This window comes from Coregonus lavaretus (assembly GCF_964263955.1).
Source record: "Coregonus lavaretus genome assembly, chromosome: 30".
NCBI classification, from domain to species: Eukaryota; Metazoa; Chordata; class Actinopteri; order Salmoniformes; family Salmonidae; genus Coregonus; species Coregonus lavaretus.
The window spans coordinates 25,106,255-25,127,340 of record NC_140017.1 but is presented as its reverse complement, the minus strand read 5'-3'; the positions used below and the strand labels follow the sequence as shown (position 1 = coordinate 25,127,340).

At 43.6% G+C, this 21,086-nt stretch overlaps 1 protein-coding gene across 1 annotated transcript; it reads right to left on the bottom strand.

The window, feature by feature from the left end:
• Nucleotides 1-882: 882 nt before the first annotated feature.
• On the bottom strand, nucleotides 883-20,312 carry LOC311105482 (serine/threonine-protein kinase TAO1-like). Its single transcript, XM_084147648.1, has 20 exons — nucleotides 19,839-20,312; nucleotides 14,215-14,474; nucleotides 14,039-14,110; nucleotides 12,746-12,847; nucleotides 12,576-12,621; nucleotides 12,368-12,464; nucleotides 12,123-12,236; nucleotides 11,876-11,967; nucleotides 9,737-9,830; nucleotides 9,532-9,613; nucleotides 9,187-9,357; nucleotides 8,407-8,607; nucleotides 8,085-8,225; nucleotides 7,286-7,522; nucleotides 7,018-7,146; nucleotides 5,350-5,553; nucleotides 4,837-5,076; nucleotides 4,299-4,511; nucleotides 3,722-3,904; nucleotides 883-3,443 (listed from the first exon to the last, which is right to left on the bottom strand). The coding sequence occupies exons 2-20, from the start codon at nucleotides 14,344-14,346 to the stop codon at nucleotides 2,910-2,912; spliced, it is 3,084 nt and encodes a 1,027-aa protein (XP_084003774.1). The 5' UTR covers nucleotides 14,347-14,474; nucleotides 19,839-20,312; the 3' UTR covers nucleotides 883-2,909.
• Between the last annotated feature and the right edge of the window lie 774 nt (nucleotides 20,313-21,086).

The window sequence follows — 21,086 nt, the reverse complement described above, 5'->3', positions numbered from 1 at the left end:
CAACTGCACATGGGGACAAAGATCGTACTTTTTGGAGAAATGTCCTCTGGTCTGATGAAACAAAAATAGAACTGTTTGGCCATAATGACCATCGTTATGTTTGGAGGAAAAAGGGGATGACTTGCAAGCCGAAGAACACCATCCCAACCGTGAAGCACTGGGGTGGCAGCTTCATGCTGTGGGGGTGCTTTGCTGCAGGAGGGACTGGTGCACTTCACAAAATAGATGGCATCATGAGGAAGGAAAATTATGTGGATATATTGAAGCAACATCTCAAGACATCAGTCAGGAAGTTAAATCTTGGTCGCAAATGGGTCTTCCAAATGGACAATGACCCCAAGCATACTTCCAAAGTTGTGGCAAAATGGCTTAAGGACAACAAATTCAAGGTATTGGAGTGGCCATCACAAAGCCCTGACCTCAATCCTATAGAAAATTTGTGGGCAGAACTGAAAAAGCGTGTGCGAGCAAGGAGGCCTACAAACCTGACTCAGTTACACCAGCTCTGTCAGGAGGAATGGGCCAAAATTCACCCAACTTATTGTGGGAAGCTTGTGGAAGGCTACCCGAAACATTTGACCCAAGTTAAACAATTTAAAGGCAATGCTACCAAATACTAATTGAGTGTATGTAAACTTCTGACCCACTGGGAATGTGATGAAAGAAATAAAAGCTGAAAGAAATCATTCTCTCTACTATTATTCTGACATTTCACATTCTTAAAATAAAGTGGTGATCCTAACTGACCTAAGACAGGGAATTTTTACTAGGATTAAATGTCAGGAATTGTGAAAAACTGAGTTTAAATGTATTTGGCTAAGGTGTATGTAAACTTCCGACTTCAACTGTAGATATTCCATTTTTTTCTTTCTTTTTTTTATCAGCAGTTTCCAGCTACAACAGCCATTTACAACATTAACAATGTCTACACTGTATTTCTCATCAATTTGATGTTATTTAATGGACAAAAAAAATGCTTTTCTTTCAAAAACAAGGACATTTCTAAGTGACCCCAAACTTTTGAACAGTAGTGTATATGAGGACAGATGTTGGGGATCCTCTCATCCTGAGGTACATAATTTTTATTGAACGATGCCAATGTGCAAACTAAATGGAAACTAGTTTGAAATGTAATTATTTAATTTAATAAATCTGAGCTTAACTAAAACATTCAAAAATATGCACGTTTTACACTGAGAATGAATTATCAGTATCAGGGCATAGAAAGGCACCATCTTACTGAGTACTAACATACATATACACTTTTAGCTGTTAGCTAAGCCTATAGTTTATTTTGGCTCAGGCTTTGCCATGTCCCTCTGGTTTTAGCTGATGTAGTAATGCTATGAGAGACACACCCACCCACTTGGAAACCCTAAACAACAGTGAAGATTTGGATCTACTGTAGGTGGGCTATTGTAGCCTAAAGAACAGTTGACAATAAGTGAAGACTGCAGCCTAGCGGCCAGTCCCACACAGTACAGTAGTACAGAACTGAGCTGAATATGGCCAAAGCTGAAGCTATGGTTCGCCTGGACCCCTAGATTTGCATCTGAAACAGACAAATAAAATGAATAGCATCTAAAAAAACATTCTTATTCTGCTTTAGTGTTCTTATTGGCAAATGGAAGAATTAGCAGCTTAAACTCCCACAGGGAGGCATTAAATAAAATGCAGATCACTAAATGCTGGCAAAATGCTCATTGATATAAAAAAGGTTCACTGTCTGTTACTGCTTCTCCAATATATTAAATGTAAACATTTCGAGCTTTCAAACTACAAGAGTAACTGTGAAATTCACAACAAAAATCCTACCTCAATGATATAACATCTGCAAAAAAAAACGTATCTTGCTCTTACCAGCTGCAATTTAAAAAAAAACTATTATCTTTCCTTCTTAATAAAAAAACAGAAATAATAACAGTTAAAACATAATTTATCTAATTTTACAAAACCCTTAGATTCTTGTATGTGAAAACAAAAAATAAATCATATTCACACAATTTCACCAAATTCCTGCAACAGGGGTTGATAGTAACTAAGTTTGTGAGATGTTTAATAACAACTGCCTGGCTTAAAGTAGGTTTGGCTACAACAACAAAAGCTAGTTTTATGGAAGCTGGCCAAAATACAAGCCAATGACATTGTGTCCCAGTGTCCCTCACATCCTCAAACCTAAATTATCATTTCAAACCAACTTTAATTTGTTTCAGGTATGGTCAAGCAGCTCTATACGGTATCTGAACAGTTCTTTAAACCTCTCCCTGTTAAAACATTTTAGAATGCAAAACATTCTTCTGATTTGGAAAGAGAAACAATCTCAGCTATCTAAAATGACCATAAAAGCAGGCTGGCATAAGGGGAGTAAAAATGAAATAAATTAACTGGATAGATGGGCCAATTTGGAACAGGGGAATTTCATGGGCTGTCTTAGCTTGCTGTGATTTGGTAGACACTAAAAAACGTTTAAATTAAAAGCAGTTAGCAGATGTCAAAAGGCTTTTTGACAGTGGTCTCAGTGGTGCAAAAGGCGAGCAGTGGCTGTGAATAGCACATATATGTACATGAAAATGATTTCTAAGAGAGAGACAGAGAACTGTAAAATAAAGACAGAAGAAAGTATTAAGTGTTGACACTGAATGGTTTCTATAGAAACAGAAGAACTGATCTGTATGTGTGCTAATAAACTGCTGTGTAGAGGGGGTGTGCCTCTTTCAGCCCTTTTGACCTGAGCAACATTTATTTCCACACGCATCCATATCTGTACACAGGACAGGAGAGGAACGAGGGATAGGAGAGAGGGGAAGGAGAGGTGACGGTGTAGTAGAGCTCAGCCCATACTGTCCCACTCTACTCTGTGGACTCGGCAGCGCCCTACTCTGACTCTGGGGCTGGGCTGGGCTGGGAGTCTATGTGTAGGACAGGTGCGACCCATTGGATATCTGAGAGTTGACGCTGGTGCTCCTGCTCATAGCCTGCTCACTGCGCCCCCCTGAGGCTGTCCTGCTCAGTGCCTGGGGGCTGTTCTGCACTCCTCCACTGCCTCTGGCCCCCAGGGGCCCTGCAGAGGGGTGGCCCCACGGCTGAGGACCCCCGCCTCCCTGCATGCCTTGGCCCCAGGCTTGCTGCATGGGGGACCCTCCCTGACCAGAGTGGTAGTGGTGTTGGTGATGGCTGCCTTGGTGCCCTGACCCTCCACTGCCCCAGTGTGGTCCTTGAGAGCCCCCAGAGTTGTGCTGTGTCTGGGGGTGGGCCCAGCTGCCTGGGGCCCCGGGGAAGCTGTGGCTAAAGGCCTCTGGGGAGAGGTTGGACAGCACCATGTTGTTGAAGCCTAGACGCATGCTCTCTGAGTCAAACGCTTCGATCTCCCTGGCCTGGCGCTCCAGCAGGCTACGGATCCTCTCCGAACGCTCGTTCTGAAGGGCCAGCATCTCCTCCTCAATCTGAAGATACACACACACAGCTGCTCAGTACTATAATATTTTCATGTCAAAATAGAACTGGTTTAGCAATGATAACAGCAAACTCTGGAGCTTGAAATTAAATAAAGCCTAAATGTAAATTGAGACATTTTGCCACTAATACACCATGACTGCATCCCAAATGGCACCCTATTCACTTAAAAGTGCACTACTTTTGACCACAGTGCACTATACAAGGAATAGGGTGCAATTTGAGACGCAACCCATGTTGAAAATGTTCCCAGTATGGAAGATCAGACCTTCTGCTCCAGCAGGGCCCTCCGGAGGGACACTCTCTGCTCCAGGTCCTTCCTCTCGCGGTCGTGCTGGGCGTCCGTCTGCATCTTGATCTTGCTCTGGTAGGCGTTGAGTAGCTCCAGCTCCTGCTGCAGCTGCATCCTCAGCACCTGGCACTGAGCCTCCTGAGCCTCATCCAGACGCAGCTAGAGACGAGACGGGAGCCAGACAGGGGGTCAGCACAATGATAAAGGGATACTTTGTGATTTTGGCAATGAGGCCCTTTATCTACTTCACCAGAGTCAGATGAACTCGTGGATACCAGTTTTATGTCTCTGTGTCCAGTATGAAGAAGGTTAGTGGTAGTTCGGCAAGCCAATGCTAGCTAGCGTTAGCACAATGACCGGATGCCTATGGGTATGTGCTAGCGTGCTAGTTAGCAACTTCCTTCAATCTGCACGCAGAGAGATAAGAATGTTACCCACGAGTTCATCCGACTCATTGCCAAAATGCCTATCATCAGTAGTCAGCTTTTTAGAAACTCATCCCCTCTCCTGCCTCCCTCCCCTGCAGTGTTTACAAAGTCCCTGTGTGACTCACAGCCTGTGTGGAGAGCATCTCGTTGATAGAGTGGTCGTACTGCTCAGCCAGGATTGCCAGCTTGCGGGTCTGCTCCTCCTTTAGACGCTTCAGGACAGCCTTGTGGTCAGACTTTGGTGTGCTCTCCAGTAGATGGTTCCTCAGAGCCTTGTACTGCCTGGTCTGGATCTTACATGTGTCTTGGAACTGCTTCTTAATCTGGAGCTCTTTGGACTGGGACAGAGGAGGGAGGAGAGAGGACAAACAGAACAGTGAGGGGTCAGGTCTGGAGCTCTTTGGACTGGGACAGAGGAGGGAGGAGAGAGGACAAACAGAACAGTGAGGGGTCAGGTCTGGAGCTCTTTGGACTGGGACAGAGGAGGGAGGAGAGAGGACAAACAGAACAGTGAGGGGTCAGGTCTGGAGCTCTTTGGACTGGCACAGAGGGAGGACAAACAGAACAGTGAGGGGTCAGGTCCCTACATAACGGCCATTAACGGTAACACAAAACAACAGTTTATGGGAATCGCGTGTGTGTTAGTATACAATGTGTGCTCACCTTGAGGCTCTTAGGCTGCTGTCGGACCTCCATGACGTGTTTGCGTCGGAGCTCTCTCTCCCTCCTCTTGTTGTACTCCTGCTGGTTGGTGAGTTCGGTCTGGTGCTGCAGGCGGATCAGCTCAGCCCTCATCTTCTGGATGGTGTTGACCTGGCGGAACTCCAGCTCCTGCATGGACTCATGGTGCCGCAGCAGCATGGCATGCTCCAGGTCCTTCTGCGTCTGACGCTTATTCAGCTCCTACACACAGACGGACAGGCAGGGAGGAAAAACCCTACAGGTTAGGATAAAACTTCATTCTATAAGAGAAAGGGCAGCATGACGACCAGAGAATGAGATCACACAGGGGAAAGGTATGGTTACAAAACGTATGGAAGTGGGAAAATTTGCAGAACCCACAGCTGAGCCATGGTTACAAAACGAAGACAGAGCAGGCAAGGGGGCCCTGTTTTGAGGAGAGTGAGAGGAACAAGGGACTGTATGAATGAGGAGAGCTGAGTGATCACTGCTGACCTCTCTCACTAGGTCCTGCTCCACGTTGTGGCGAGCGATGAGGATCCTCCTCTTGAAGCGTCGACACTCCAGCTCCAGGTACTGTCTCTGTCTCCTCAGCAGGTTGGCCTCCTCCTCAGCCTGGAAGTGCTGGAAGTTCTCCTTCTGCTTGGACAGCCACTCTTGCTTCTCCTTCTTAGGGGTTGACTGGTTCTCATTCAACTCCTGGGTGAAGAACAAGGACAGAGATTAAAGGGGAAATCTGCAGTTACTACATCCATTTTTTGATATAAACCCATTGATTCTTGAAGAGTATAACTTATAAATGCCTCATGAGCTTAGTTCAACTGTCGTACCCCATCAGAACCCAAAATATAAGCTTGTTTTCCCAATGTTTGTAAACAAAGTAAATGTAAACAAAACACTGTATAACCTCAAAACATGGTTAAAACTATAATTTTTATATCATGGATGGTCAGTCCTTGCATCCATAGCTCTATCTATGAATTTGAGTGTGGTTACATTTTCTTCAGCCCCATCCCTCAACCTTTTACCGGATCAGTGGCAAGGATTTGCTTTGTTATCGTTTCAACTGCAGATTGCCGCTTTAAGAAATTCTAAATGGGAGATTGATGTCCATATTTGCACATTTTCTGTAAAGGTTTGAGAGCTCATACAGTTGAGCACTTCAAGTTCTGCTTCAACTGCTCAGCCTCCGACTACAAGGCACTACAGAGGGTAGTGCGTACGGCCCAGTACATCACTGGGGCCAAGCTTCCTGCCATCCAGGACCTCTATACCAGGCGGTGTCAGAGGAAGGCCCTAAAAATTGGCAGACTCCAGCCACCCTAGTAATAATAATAATTATTATAATAATAATAAGCCATTTAGCAGACGCTTTTATCCAAAGCGACTTACAGTCATGCGTGCATACATTTTTGTGTATGGGTGGTCCCGGGGATTGAACCCACTACCTTGGCGTTACAAGCGCCGTGCTCTACCAGCTGAGCTACAGAGGACCACAAGTCATAGACTGTTCTCTCTGCTACCGCACGGCAAGCGGTACGGAGCGCCAAGTCTAGGTCCAAGAGGCTTCTTAACAGCTTCTACCCCCAAGCCATAAGAATCCTGAATAGCTAATCAAATGGCTACCCGGACTATTTGCATTGCCCCCCCACCCCCTTTGTTTACGCTGCCGCTACTCTGTTTATTATCTATGCATAATCACTTTACCTCTACCTACATATTACCTAAATTACCTCGACTAACCTGTGCCCCCGCACATTGACTCGGTACCGGTACCCCCTGTATATAGCCTCACTACTGTTATTTTATTGTTGCTCTTTAATTATTAGTTATTTTTCCAACTTTTTTTTTCTTCCCTTCAGTTTATTAAAGTAAATACTTCCTTAACACTTATTTTTCTTAAAACGGCATTGTTGGTTAAGGGCTTGTAAGTAAGCATTTCACTGTAAGGTCTACACCTGTTGTATTCGGCGCATGTGACAAATAACATTTGATTTGTCTTTCATTGAGTCTGACATGCTGAGAGGACTATGTAGGCCAACAATGGTGCATGTCATGTGTTTATTCTTCAAATGATACAGCAATGATTGAAGCCTTTGTATACTGTGTGTATAGCCTTAAATGTGACTATGTTCATCTGTATGACCGCATGTGATTCTCTACCTCTTTCAGCTGCTCCTTGCGGAGTTTGTACTCTCGTTTCTGGGACTCTAGGAAGCTGTTGAGCTCTTTCTTCTGCTGGCTCTGGATGTGCTGCTGGAACTTCTTCTCATCATTGGTAAAGGTCTTTGCCTGCAGACACACACAAAATAAACACTTGAAAACGCCCCCAAAACTTAATTTCAAACAAGAGCTTTTAACAGCGACCTAGGGAACAGTAGTAGAATCTAGACAAAGTATGAATGATGGAGTAAGTGTGCAAACGACGTACATCTTTCTCCATGGCGGCCTGGTGCTTCTTAATGAGTTTCTCCATCTCCTGGGCGAAGCTGTTCCTCTGGTTCTCCAGCTCTTTGTCCAGACGGAGCCGGTGTTCGTCCATCTCAGCCTTCACCTTGTTCTCCAGGGCCATCAGGTGCTTCTGGTGCTGCCTCCTCATCCTCTTATAGCCTGACATCTGCTCTCTCAGCTCACTGTCCTGCTCGTGCTCCTTCATCTGACGGGTCACCTGGGGGGAACATAGGGCTTATCATAGAACTCTGGACTCCGATTATACTCTCCTACCGGAGCAGACACTTAAAAGCCCAATGCAACCGTTTTTATCTCAATATCAAATCATTTCTGGGTAACAATTAAGTACCTTACTGTGATTGTTTTAAATCAAAATGCTCAAAATGAAACAAATAGCTACTTAGCAAAGAGCAATTTCTCAAGCTAGAATTTTTTGGTAGGACTGTCTGGGAGTGGTCTGAGTGGGGAGGGGAACACTGAAAACTAGCTGTTATTGGCAGAGAGGTTGGAACTCTTTCTTATTGGTCTATTAACTAATTTGATGTCACCAGGCAGGCCAAAACACCACCAAAACAGGCTGACATTTCAGGCAGTCTTTTCAAACAGCTTTTACACTAAAATGGCATTATAATCATTTTCACAGTATTATTCCAACCTCAGTGTGGAAATGTAAAACACAGGAAAATAACATTTTTGACTGCACTGGGCCTTTAAGGGTCCATTTTTAAATCATGTTAACTACAGTATCATTGTATTTCTAGGGCTCGATGTGCTCTTACCAGGGAGGCTGTGCGTATTGTGGCAAAGTGCTCGCGGTTGCGGTGGTGTTTTGGCCGTGGAGTGTGTGCAGGGGGAGACTGGGGCTCAGTGGGTGGCCGGCTGTTAGGTTCAGACTCTTCGCGATAAGTCGTCGCCTCCTCCTGAGGAAACAAATACAACGCAGCACATCAACAGCAGAAAAATACTGCTTACAAATAATCTGTGAAAGGCACCAGGAAACACTATCATCACTATGTCTTGCATTTCACCGAATCATCTCACTATAATTAACGCAGTGTCCAGTTATCCTGCGAGTCCAGCTCTAAGACCATCTCTACCCACCGGTTTGAGGTGAATGACGGAGCTGTTGGACATGACCGTGTGGTCTCCCTCCATCATGTCCAGTTCACTCTTGTCATCTCCGGCGTCGGTCAGGCTGTTGACAGAGCTGCTCTGGGAGCTGGCGCTGATCGACATACTGGGGATAGACTGGTTACTGCCAACGCTGCTCACTGTGCCTGTCCTGCCACTGTGCTCCGGTTCCTGGGGACAACGCCATAACAACAGCAAGACACAGGTAGGTGAAATGCTTTCTGAATGACAGTGTGTCAACTATAGCAGGTTATGAGCAGAGGATAAACAGGAACAACTGAATGTTGAGAGAATCTTTCAGCCCCACCAGGCCTACATTTACATTTTAGTCATTTAGCAGACGCTCTTATCCAGAGCGACTTACAGTTAGTGAGTGCATTTCATAATGGCCCCCCGTGGGAATAATGGCCTACCTTAACCTTAATATATGAGTGCATTTAGAGAAACTACTATTAAACAATTTCCTTGTTTAAAACACAACTAAATCTACTTAAAGTCTATACGTTGTATTAGTAGGTAATGATTTGATGTATTGTGATTGTTTTTTATTTTTTTGATGTAATGTTGCTGAATTTTGTTTGTGTGTTGTTTTCTACTTTATGCGCATTTACAAATTAAATATTATTATTATTATTATTATTATTTCTAGCCTACCTAGGCTGTTTTCAAAGACTACAATGGTTCTGGTATAAACAATGCTAATCTCAAACTAAGATCCACAGGAGAGCAGAGACAGATTGGGTGACTGACCTCCTCGTCTCCGTCCTGTGCCTCGGCTGTAGGGCCGTTGTGAGCCTCCTGGAAGAGGATCTTCTTCATCTTGCGGTACTGCAGGTTGTCCAGCTCCCGCACCGCAACCTTGGTCCTCACGATCAGGTCCATCAGGACAGAGTCGGGCCGCTCCCGCTGCACAAACGCATGCTGAGAAAGAGAGGGAGGCAGAGGGGTCAATCAATTTATTTTGAGTTGAGGGTGGGTATGATTCACGTTTATTTATTTATTTAACGTACACTCAAAATCAAGTCAACAGAGCTAGCTAGATATATATCTATCTGTTTTGGCATTGGTAGATCATGATAATCATAAATAAGATACCTTTAACAGTTCCTCAGAGTTGGGCCTGTCTTGGGGGAATTTCTGAAGGCAAGAATCCACAAAGTTTGGGAAGTAATCCGTCCTGAAGTGAGAGATGGTTACAAGAGGGAAGAGTTAGTTTCATTCTCACCATGACACACTTTAAAAGTGGACAAATGCCTTCTCCTAAAGAATAAGTCAACTCTGATGAAGCTACATGACATACCATTCACTTGACTGCAGTGTGGGGCTTTCATTCTGCGCTATGTGATATAAGGCACTCATCGCATTCATATTGAACAGTGGAGGTTTTCTCTCAGCTAGAAACAAAGAGATTAGAGAAAACAATAGCTTACCAAGATCCACTAACAGTAAACCATAACAAGGAAGAATACAGATAGACATGTCATATTAAAGTACTAGGAAGACAGACAAAAGCTATCAGATGTACAGTGCCTTCGGAAAGTATTCAGACCCCTTGACTTTTTCCATATTTTGTTACGTTACAGCCTTACTCTAAAATTGATTTCTAAAAAAAATTCCCCTGGACTCCCGAGTGGCGCAGCGGCCTAAGGCACTGCATCTCAGTGCTTGAGGCGTCACTACAGACCCGCTGGTTCGATTCCAGGCTGTATCACAACCGGCCGTGATTGGGAGTCCCATAGGGCGGCGCACAATTGGCCCAGCGTTGTCCGGGTTTGGCCAATGTAGGCCGTCATTGTAAATAAGAATTTGTTCTTAACTGACATGCCTAGTTAAATAAAGGTAAAATTAAAATAAATAGACACACAATACCCCATAATGACAAAGCAAAAACAGTTTTTTAAAAGTTTTTTGCTAATTTATCAAAATAAAAATACACTTATTCAGACCCTTTACTCAGTACTTTGTTGAAGCACCTTTGGCAGCGATTACAGCATCAAGTCTTCTTGGGTATGACGCTACAAGCTTGGCACACCTGTATTTGGGGAGTTTCTCCCATTCTTCTCTGCAGATCCTCTCAAGATCTGTCAGGTTGGATAGGGAGCTTCGCTGCACAGCTATTTTCAGGTCTCTCCGGAGATGTTTGATCGGGTTCAAGTCGGGGCTCTGGCTGGGCCACTCAAGGACATTCAGAAGCCACTCCTCTGTTGTCTTGGCTGTGTGCTTAGGGTCGTTGTCCTGTTGGAAGGTGAACTTTTGCCCCAGTCTGAGGTCCTGAGCGCTCTGCAGCAGATTTTCATCAAGGATCTCTCTGTTCTTTGCTCCGTTCATCTTTCCCTCGACCCTGACTAGTCTCCCAGTCCCTGCCCCTGAAAAATATCCCCACAGCATGATACTGCCAAGTTTCCTCCAGACGTGACGCTTGGCATTCAGGCCAAAGAGTTCAATCTTGGTTTCATCAGACCAGAGAATCTTGTTTCTCATGGTCTGGGAGTCTTTAGGTGCCTTTTGGCAAACTCCAAGCAGGCTGTCATGTGCCTTTTACTGAGGAGTGGCTTCCGTCTGGCCACTCTACCATAAAGGCCTGATTGGTGGAGTACTGCAGAGATGGTTGTCCTTCTGGAAGGTTCTCCCATCTCCATAGAGGAACTCTGGAGCTCTGTCAGAGTGACCATCGGGTTCTTGGTCACCTCCCTGACCAAGGCCCTTCTCCCCCGATTGCTCAGTTTGGCTGGGCGGCCAGCTCTAGTTAGAGTCTTGGTGGTTCCAAACTTCTTCCATTTAAGAATGATGGAGGCCACTGTGTTCTTGGGGACTTTCAATGATGCAGAAATGTTTTGGTACCCTTCCCCAGATCTGTGCCTCGACACAATCCTGTCTCGGAGATCTACGGACAATTCCTTCGACTTCAAGGCTTGGTTTTTGCTCTGACATGCACTGTCAACTGTTGGACCTTATATAGACAGGTGTGTGCCATTCCAAATCATGTCCAATCAATTGAATTTACCACAGGTGGACTCCAATCAAGTTGTAGAAACATCTCAAGGATGATCAATGGAAACAGGATGCACCTGAACTCAATTTCGAGTCTCATAGCAAAGGGTCTGAATACTTATGCAAATAAGGTATTTCTGTCTAAAAACCTGTTTTCACTTTGTCATTATGGGGTATTGTGTGTAGATTGCTGAGGATTATTTTATTTTTTATCCATTTTAGAATAAGGCTGTAACGTAACAAAATGTGGAATAAGTCAAGGTGTCTGAATACTTCCTGAAGGCACTGTATTATTCAAACCAGTATGAAGAAGAAGAAAAAATGGTCTACTTTCTTCTCTGGCCAGATATTGGTTTAAGATATGGAATGAATAAAGGAGAGCATTAAAACAACAGGAGAGCTAGTCTAGAGTTGAACCAGAGCAGAGTACATGGACTAGTGAGCTTACCTAATTCAATGCAGGTTATTCCCAGAGACCAGATGTCGATCTTCCCATCGTACTGACCTTCGTCCATAGCCAGGATTACCTCTGGGGCCATCCTGAGGAAACATCCCCATTTTAATGACCGGTACACCACTTTCGATTTGATGGAAAATATTGAATGAGACTGTAGAGGGTGCCCCATTTCTAAATTCTTCCCCATATTTCAAACACCATCTATTTTGTCTCGTACATTGGAATTTTTGCCACTCACCAATATGGCGTCCCCACAAAAGAGTTGGCTGGAGAGACAATGGAGGCAGAACCAAAATCTGCAAGTTTCACCTGGCCAGGTTCGGTCAGCAAGACGTTCCCTGCCTTGATATCTCTGTCAGACAGACAGGGGAGAGAGATTGTGTAATTACAGCTTTGTTCCACTGGCACAGGCACACTCCCTCCCTGAGGGCACAAAGTAGTCAGTCTAACACGTCCACACATACAGGTCCTAGGAGGACTCACCGGTGAATCATGTTGTGGGAATGAAGGTAAGCTAGCCCTTGTAGAGCACCGTGGGTAATCGCTGCTATTTCCATTTCTTGTAGAGGTTTCTTGTGAACTACAGAGGATGTAGAGAGAGAGAGGATGAGAGTGCTGCAAATAATGGGGAAAACCACAAAGAAGAACTAGTCTTATAATCATCATTGTGTCATAAAAACTGCCATCTTACCTTCCAGGACATCGGAGGCAGAGCCTAGACAGTACTCCATCACCAGCTACAGAGACAGAAAGAGAGTGTGTTCTACTGGGTTAAAATAATGTACAGTTTCAGAGTATTCACCACGTTATCATAGCATTATGACCTATGGTTTATATTTTCCATTCAGATAACACCCTTACCCAGGCAGTGTGCTCTCGCAGATAGCATCCTTTATACTCTATGCTGTTTGGGTGCTGTATTCTCTGCAGAAACTTCACCTCCTTGATTATGTCTTGCCATTTCTGTAAGGTAAAACAGTGGAACGATTACATCGTGTTTGCATAACAAGCTTTAAAAGGACCAATCTGCAGTTGAAACAATAAAGCGGCCTCTTGTTTTGGTAGAAAGCTGAGGGATGCGCATGGAGAAATGTAACCACTCAAATTCATACACTGACCATCCACGATATCACAATTATAGTTTTAAGCATGTTTTGAGGCTATACAGTGTTTGCTTACATTTACAATGTTTACAAATACTGGAGTAAAACAAGCGTATATATTTTGGGTTCCGATGGGGTAATACTGTTGAACTAAGCTCATAAGTTATATTCTTCAAGAATCAATAGGTATATAATTCATGTATAAGTCCATAAATGGATGTAGCAACTGCAGATTGCCCCTTTAAACAATAAGGATATAGATGCAGGCTGAAACTATTGTGTGTTCTACATGGAACTTTAGTTACTTCCCTTTGATTTCCACTCTACTTCTTTGGGTTAATTAATTACCCAATCCAGTCATTTTGCCAGATTCAAATCTAATTATCAACTGTTTTTAGACTGAATCCTAGGGAATAGGCCACTGAATTGCAGTTCCACTACTTTAAGCAAATAAGCTTATCTCCAGCTAGATGTTTTAATTCAAAACTGATGAGAAACACAACAAATCCTTTCGGAGACCAAACCTTTCAGAAACTGTAGGCCTAATGCTCCAAACTCACTGAGGACAGGATCTTGAAGGAATAGGCCTTGTTAGATTACATGCTAATGAGCCTTTTCACTGTAAATCAATATTGAGGCAGCAAACAAAACTTCAGCAACAGCCCTCTTCTGTGTCAACTCATTGAAGTTGGGTAACCTTTATAACATGAAGCAATTGTTTCCTGGAGAACACATGATGTGTCATCACACCACTGATTAAATAAATTATCATGGGATTAATAGATCATATTGTTTGTCCTCCGTGCAGACATTGTCACACAATTATCTGATTTCATATTTTTGAGCTGTGTACTTTTCTGAAAAAAGTATTATATTTGCAAATGAGTGAGAGATGCTTACTAACAAAACTAGAATGATGAAAGGTGCTGGATTGTATCCATAACAACGTAACCTGACCCTGGTAACAGGTGTGACATTTTGGGCTGAATCTATTGTCTTTTAACTGATTGGTGTAACATCAATGGCATTTGATGCACAATCTGTCTCTTACCTCGTTGGATTGTTTTCCACTGTAAGACATCTTCTTGATGGCCACCACCTCAGTGGTCCGCACATCTCGTGCCTGAAGAAAAATACAAAGTCAACACCCTGCCCTATATCTTAAACAATTCTGAATGGAAGTCCAGCTCTGTTACTGAGCACAGAGTGGCGGGTCCAAGTACTCACAAAATAGACGGCACCGAAGCTGCCATGTCCGATCTCTCGCAGGTCTGAAAACAGTTTCTCAGGGTCCTCCTTGAAGAAGAGCTCAGCAACATCAGGGTCCTTCAGGCTCCCCGCCCGACTGGTGTTGGGCATGCTGAGGGGGGGACGTGCCAGTGCCAGTGCCGCCACCGCGGCCAGGGATTATCCGGATGTGCGACAGCGACGCGACAGCCCCCACCGACAGCTCATCTGCAGGACAACGGCCTCATATGTGTACACACCTGGGGGGATGGAGAGGACAGAGAGTGAGTACTAGCACAACAGCACTAAACAAGCACATTAATAGAATCATTTTTAACATTTTAGTCATTTATCAGAAGCTCTTATTTACAGCGATTTACAGTAGTGAGTGCATACATTGTTCGTACCTATTTGTACCGGTGACCCGTAGGAATCGAACCCACAACCCTGACATTGCAAGTGCCATGCTCTTGGCGACAGATTTTTATGCGAATATTCTAAAATATGCATGATGTAAATATGCACATTTTCCCACCAGTGGTGTTTCCACCAAACGGACTTGTTGAGGATAAAAATCTGCGTGATGACGTAGTTTTCACGAAATGTACTTTTTCACTTAAGTTTTCCTGTACCTAATACAAATCTAATGTTCAATGTGTTTCCATCGCACTTCCAACAGTTTTGTCACAAAAACTGTTGAGTTAAATAGCAAATGTGCCTACTCTGGTCTTGGCATGTGTGCTCTAGCCAATAGCTGGCAGATACAGTGTGGGCAGGCTGCGCAGGTAGGCTAGTCTGCATGATGAGATTATTAGGGATAAGAGCAAGAATATTTGTCAAACGGCAGTCAAGCATCGACCATCATGTCACCAGAATCAGACCTTCGATATTTATTGGAAAGGTGCATCAAGATCACTGTGAACTTCATAAGTTATTTGATCTGTAGCCAGTGGTGTGTTCTCATGGATGGCAAGGGAAGCCAGTCTTCCCCCCAAAAAATAACTAAGATATATATATATATATTTTAATTCCTTCAAATTTGCAAAAGGCTGAATGTATCTCACAGGAGAAAGCATCAGAGCAAGCAAAACAGCGCCCCTCTGTCTCTCTACGTGTAGGCCATCTATCTGATGCTGTCTGGTCCAAACGAATATGACATTGTTGCCGCCCGTAGCATTGAAGGCAAGGGAAGCCAGCTAGCATCTGGCCTCACTTGACAAAAAAAAAGTGTACAAAATTAGCCAATCAGCATTGAGCGACCTCAACTGTGAATGGTCCCGGCTCCCCCCCAAAAAAAAAGTGTCATGGGAAGCCAGCTTAGATTTGGCATCACTCCTATCAAATCCCATTGAGACCATACATCATTGACAGAAAAACTTAAATTGTTGCATCTCCTTGTGTTGTTATCCTCTGTTGGCTACCTAGCCAGCTAGCTAAAATTGGCCCTTTCCTAAATTAGCCATGGATGGAGATAGGGATTTGGACTTGTGGTTTTACTTAATTCTCCGTACTGGCCAATGATTATAAAGGTGATTCTGATCCAACCATTAATTCATACATTGCGCCCCTGGCCTGAGAGGATGGAAGTTCAATACATAGCTAGATGTAGAAGGCTAATGTTAACTAGCTAACCTTGCCCATGAATGGATGTTAGGCTAGCGAGCAAGCATATTTAGCCAGGTAGCCTAGGACAACAAAAAATAAAAGCGCGTACTGTATGACAGAGTGATAGACCGTTTCGTCAACATGAAAGAGAGGAGGATGGCATTGGCGTTTCTCTACAAGTAGGGTGAGTCAACATGTTTTTCTACTTGCACGAATGCGCACACACACAGAATTCAGAGCCACATCATATTTCGCTTACGTTGATCGGACTAAATAGTTTCTGCTATCTTTTAGTTGTCACTGTATTAGCAGAGGTGATTTGATGATGTTGAAATGTTGAAGTTGAAATGGTGCTGGAATAGTGGAGGCAGCTCCTGTTTTCTTTGCGACTTGTGGTAACTCTTACTGGTCCCAAACTTTCGGAAACTTTTACTTTGTTGACCATGCAATATGCTTTGTGGACTTCACTGGACAGAGGTTGCTATCTGGTTTTGGAATAAAACAAAGGTGTGGTTGAATTTATTCTGCCACTGTGTCTTCTTATTGTCTCTGCCTTAAGGCCTAGATATCACGGTCGTAAGGAACATGAATTAACAGGTTGTAAAGCAAACAACGCAATTATAACACATAGGTCGCATAATACATTTTAGACACAAACAGATCCCACCATGTTGAATGAACTAATTATCTGTCTGCATTTATGAAATTGTACCGAAACTTCCTGTTTCCATCACAGCTGTCGTAAAAACATTTTTTATCCCGTATGACTTTACTCGCATAAAAATTGTGGATGGAAAATTTTTGGATTTCTACTTACTTTCTTGTTCCCACCAGAACAGCAAGTTCTCATGCTGAGTGTGAAGGAGAGGAAGTGCAGAGTGGCAGACAACACTCGTACTAGAGTAGAACCAAGACACACGGAAACAATAGTTGTGTGCAGTCTTCCGTCTCAAGGGTTTCATCAGGTGTAAGAATTCAGTTGTGTCATCAATGGTTTGAAGAAAATAAAAAAACACCAATGCTGTGCTTTCAACTTTTTCTCTCAGTCCAGTGCTCTCTCCCTCAGATATGACACACGCCACAGGCTGCTATAGGGAGACGATGAGAAAGAAACTAGTGTGCCTGCCATGTCCAGCCCATTAATCTAGGATCACGGCCCTCTGAGCGTCCCTGGATGCCACAGTAGAGCCTAATAATAGGAGTGAGGGATGGGCACACTGGCCAATGATGTCAGGCTGAGCTCTGGAGAGTGGCCAGTTATAGCTCTCGGTCCATTCTGGCAAATGATGTAGGAAGAGATCACAGTCTCCTGTTTCCATAGAAACAGCAACTACTGTAAGAAAGCCAGTGGGCTGTGTCCTGGCTGATAGACAGTGACCCTCCCCCCCCCCACTATTTTGGTATGCACACAGACAGATGTAAGTGGGAAACAAAGAAAATAGCCCTGCAGCTGATAACCTCACACAAAGAAAACCCAACCTTCCAACACAGTAGATAACTAAGGAAGAGATGACATGAGCTATGCGCCATACCATCCATAATATAAAACTAGCTAGTTGTTAGACCTGTACAGGTCAAGACAGACACACTTCCTCAGTCAATTTATTCAAATACATATTTAGGGGGTATTTTCCATTCTCAAATAAAAAAGCTAAACTCTGTTTTTTACTAGGCCTATTCCAACATTGCCTGAGGAAGACCAACATGTGGTAGTAACATAGCTGCCTGTGTAACATAGCCACTCCTCGACAACACCAGAAAATTGACTAGGCTACAGTGCCTAATAATTTTTTGGGGGCAATTCAAAAACGTTTCCGGCAGTAACACAACATGTCACTGTCTGTATGCCTCAATAAACATGTAATTTATTGTTAGCTCTTAAACATGATGTAATTATTGATAGCTAGCTAGTTATCTGAAGAAAGTTGACTGTGCCCAGCCAGCTCAGATGATCAGCTGCACACAGACACACTAAGCAACACTCTCCCTCGCTGATGCCAGAGTCACAAGACTGTTCCTCTCCCTCTCTGCCTGGTAGGAACAGCACAGCCAGACACCAGTCCCTCAGGCACAGCAGGCAGACATCTTTTGTCCAGCAACACTGGACGACTCACTCACGACCCTGCTGCACAGACGCAGCCACAGCCCTGAAATAAAGTCTCATTAACGGCGTGGGACTGTGGCTCTTTATTGCCAATGTTGTTTACTACATTGTTGTTCATGAATGAGCCTTGTTGTTGTAGCCTATATCTCATGATGATAACTTTTTGAACTGCAGGAGGCACGTGAGAGCATTGACAGCAATGGTAACTGATCCCTTTAATGAAACACTTTGGCGTGCCACTGACACCCTACACACACAGGCAGCAAGAATGCAGCCGGACAGGACAACAAAGCTGGAGGGCTGGAATTCCCTCTGCATGCTGTCACTGCACTGCATTTCCTGTTTGCTCAGTTATAGGCACTGCTTGGAATTTTTTCAGGCAGTAAGACTTCTATCGTAGCTTATACAGGCCTAGCAATGGTGTTGCTTTGGAGCTCTTATAGGGGAAAACAACTGTATTGTATTATCTGTGTAAGTGTTCTGTGATAGGCTAATCAATCATCTCAGGTACCGACAATGCAAGGGTGTGGATACAAACATGGGCTATCCTTATTGTCTATCAATGGGTCATATGTGCGTCTCTCTGAGGGATGCAGCATACAGTTTTTGAAATGCAATTCATTAATTGATAAATCCTCATAGTAGAAAACAATTAGCAGTATTAAATTTACTTCCTGAATTGAAAACTAAATTGACCCAACCCTTTTGTTTTCATGATTAAGTAATAGACACCCATAACCAAATGAAATTAGTATGAACACATAGCCTACTCATTTCAGTTCACAAGGTGAAATAACAAAAAAATATATGCACTCTAACTGTAAGTCACTCTGGATAAGAGCGTCTGCTAAATGACTAAAAAGTAAAAAATGTGAAGTAGCACCCAATTTATTTCATTTTCATTGACCAAAAAACACACACACAGCTGAACCAGGGAAATGACAATTATCAATCAATATGCCAGGAGGACATCACATTTATTGTGCCTTCCATCATCTATGGAGCCCTTTTAGGCCACCATTAATGGCTTGGTGCATATGAATGTCACATAGCTAACAAATCCAATCATAGAGAGGTCTAAACTACGGTAATAGCAGCTGTATGGGAATGCAAGCTGTTGCCAAATGCTGTCTTATTCTTACAAATAAATAAATAAAATAGCTAGGCTTATTCAAATGCATTTAGTAGTGTTCTGTTCATATTAATGATGCATAAGGACTGGCACACCCAGCATCTCTAAACAAACCCCGTGTGGATCAAAGAAAGAGATAACATAACAAAACAGACTATTGTTTACCATCTGATCTTTGCAACAGATGCAATATTCACCTCATATGTACCCTAGTTAATGTGGCAGTACTGTAGCAAGATTGTCAATTGATGAATCATGTTCAAAGCAAACTCATTATTGAAAAACGTCCCTAGACTCCCTAACCATATGGCTTGCTCGCTGGCAAGCTGCCTAGCCAAGGCTAGTAGTGGCATAGCTAACACATACCTAGCTAGCTATAGCCAGTACATCGCTCAAAGTTCTGAACTCCCCAAAATCAAATCGACAAAGCAGTCAACTTTAGCTAGGTAGCCAGCTAGCTAGTTGGTTGGTTTACTAATGTCAACAAATTCGAAGTTACCGGTAGCTAGTTACCTACACCCCATTCGTGAAATCATGCTAAGGCTAGCTCAGCAGCCGAGAAAACTGAGGCAGCTAACTTGATGTTACTAGCTAGCCATTGAAGCCAACTAAGTATCTTATGTTGTGTGCAAGCAATACATGGTGATATGACAAGTGTTGTAGGTATTAGTACATTTTAGGGCTACGTTACAAGCAATGTTTACCACCGTACCATTCACATTTTAAGGCGTAAAAAATGTGAGGCTAGCTATTATTAGATGCTGTTAGCCAGTTTAAACTCACCCTTCCGACAGGCCTGGATGGTTTGAGCCGAGCAGAGAATGTCGTGCGGTTCAACCAATTTTGGACAGGAAGAGTAATGGATTTGTGTTTTTTCCTGTATTATATTTTCCTTACACTGATTTCTGATGTTTTTCAAAGTTGTCAACCGATTTGTTGCTTTAGATTGGTGTGTAGAGTCCCCTTAAATTTCCTAACGGGGCCCCAGATTCTCGAATCCCGTACTACAGGCAGATCCAAAAGATGGCGGCCGTGCGTTCCACCGCCTCCCTCCGTGACAAATACGGCGGGGAAAATGTGAGGGAAGCTCATTGAACACCACGAAAACACCCAAACTGAAAGCGACCGCACCCTTGATGTCCTCGGAAGAGTAGGGAGACCTTTTCTTTGAATGAGAGTAGAAATATGTTCAATATTTCACTGTGTTTATGTTGGGATTCTTTCCCGTCCTCTTTCAATTCAGTCTGTTCCTGGAACGCCAGTTCCGCCCTATCGCTGTAAACTCCCCCTGACCCATTCATATACAGTCATTTCTCTGACCTAAACGCATGGAGCAGCAAACCTACCAAAACCTCAAGGGGCGGTGACAATACAGTTACTGATCTGCAGACTAAATCTTTCTGTAATTATTATGGACAAATTAAAATGGCATGACCATAGCATAACAAGTCATTGAAGGAGCTGGAGCAGTTTTGCCTTGAAGAATGAAATGACTAAAATGCAAATGAAAAATGAATGGGCAAAAATCCCAGTGGCTAGATGTGCCCCCCCCCCCCCCCCCCCCCAAAGTCAATACTTTGTAGAGCCACCTTTTGCAGCAATTACAGCTGCAAGTCTCTTGGGGTATGTCTCTATAAGCTTGGCACATCTAGCCACTGGGATTTTTGCCCATTCTTCAAGGCAAAACTGCTCCAGCTCCTTCAAGTTGGATGGGTTCCACTAGTGTACAGCAACCTTTAAGTCATACCACAGATTATCAATTGGATTGAGGTCTGGGCTTTGACTAGGCCATTCCAAGACATTTAAATGTTTCACCTTAAACCACTCAAGTGTTGCTTTAGCAGTATGCTTAGGGTCATTGTCCTGCAGGAAGGTGAACCTCCGTCCCAGTCTCAAATCTCTGGAAGACTGAAACAGGTTTCCCTCAAGAATTTCCCTGTTTTAGCGCCATCCATCATTCCTTAAATTCTGACCAGTTTCCCAGTCCCTGCCGATGAAAAACATCCCCACAGCATGATGCTGCCACCACCA

What these genes read in the sequence shown, in the direction of transcription:
- LOC311105482 (XM_084147648.1), bottom strand. Translation starts at nt 14,346, where the DNA reads ATGCCCAACACCAGTCGGGCGGGGAGCCTGAAGGACCCTGATGTTGCT. An exon ending in TGCCTCCGATGTCCTGGAAG is followed by an intron (nt 12,465 to 12,575) that starts GTAAGATGGCAG and finishes CATCCTCTGTAG; the next exon opens with TTCACAAGAAACCTCTACAA. An exon ending in AGCAGGACCTAGTGAGAGAG is followed by an intron (nt 5,077 to 5,349) that starts GTCAGCAGTGAT and finishes GTCTGTGTGTAG; the next exon opens with GAGCTGAATAAGCGTCAGAC.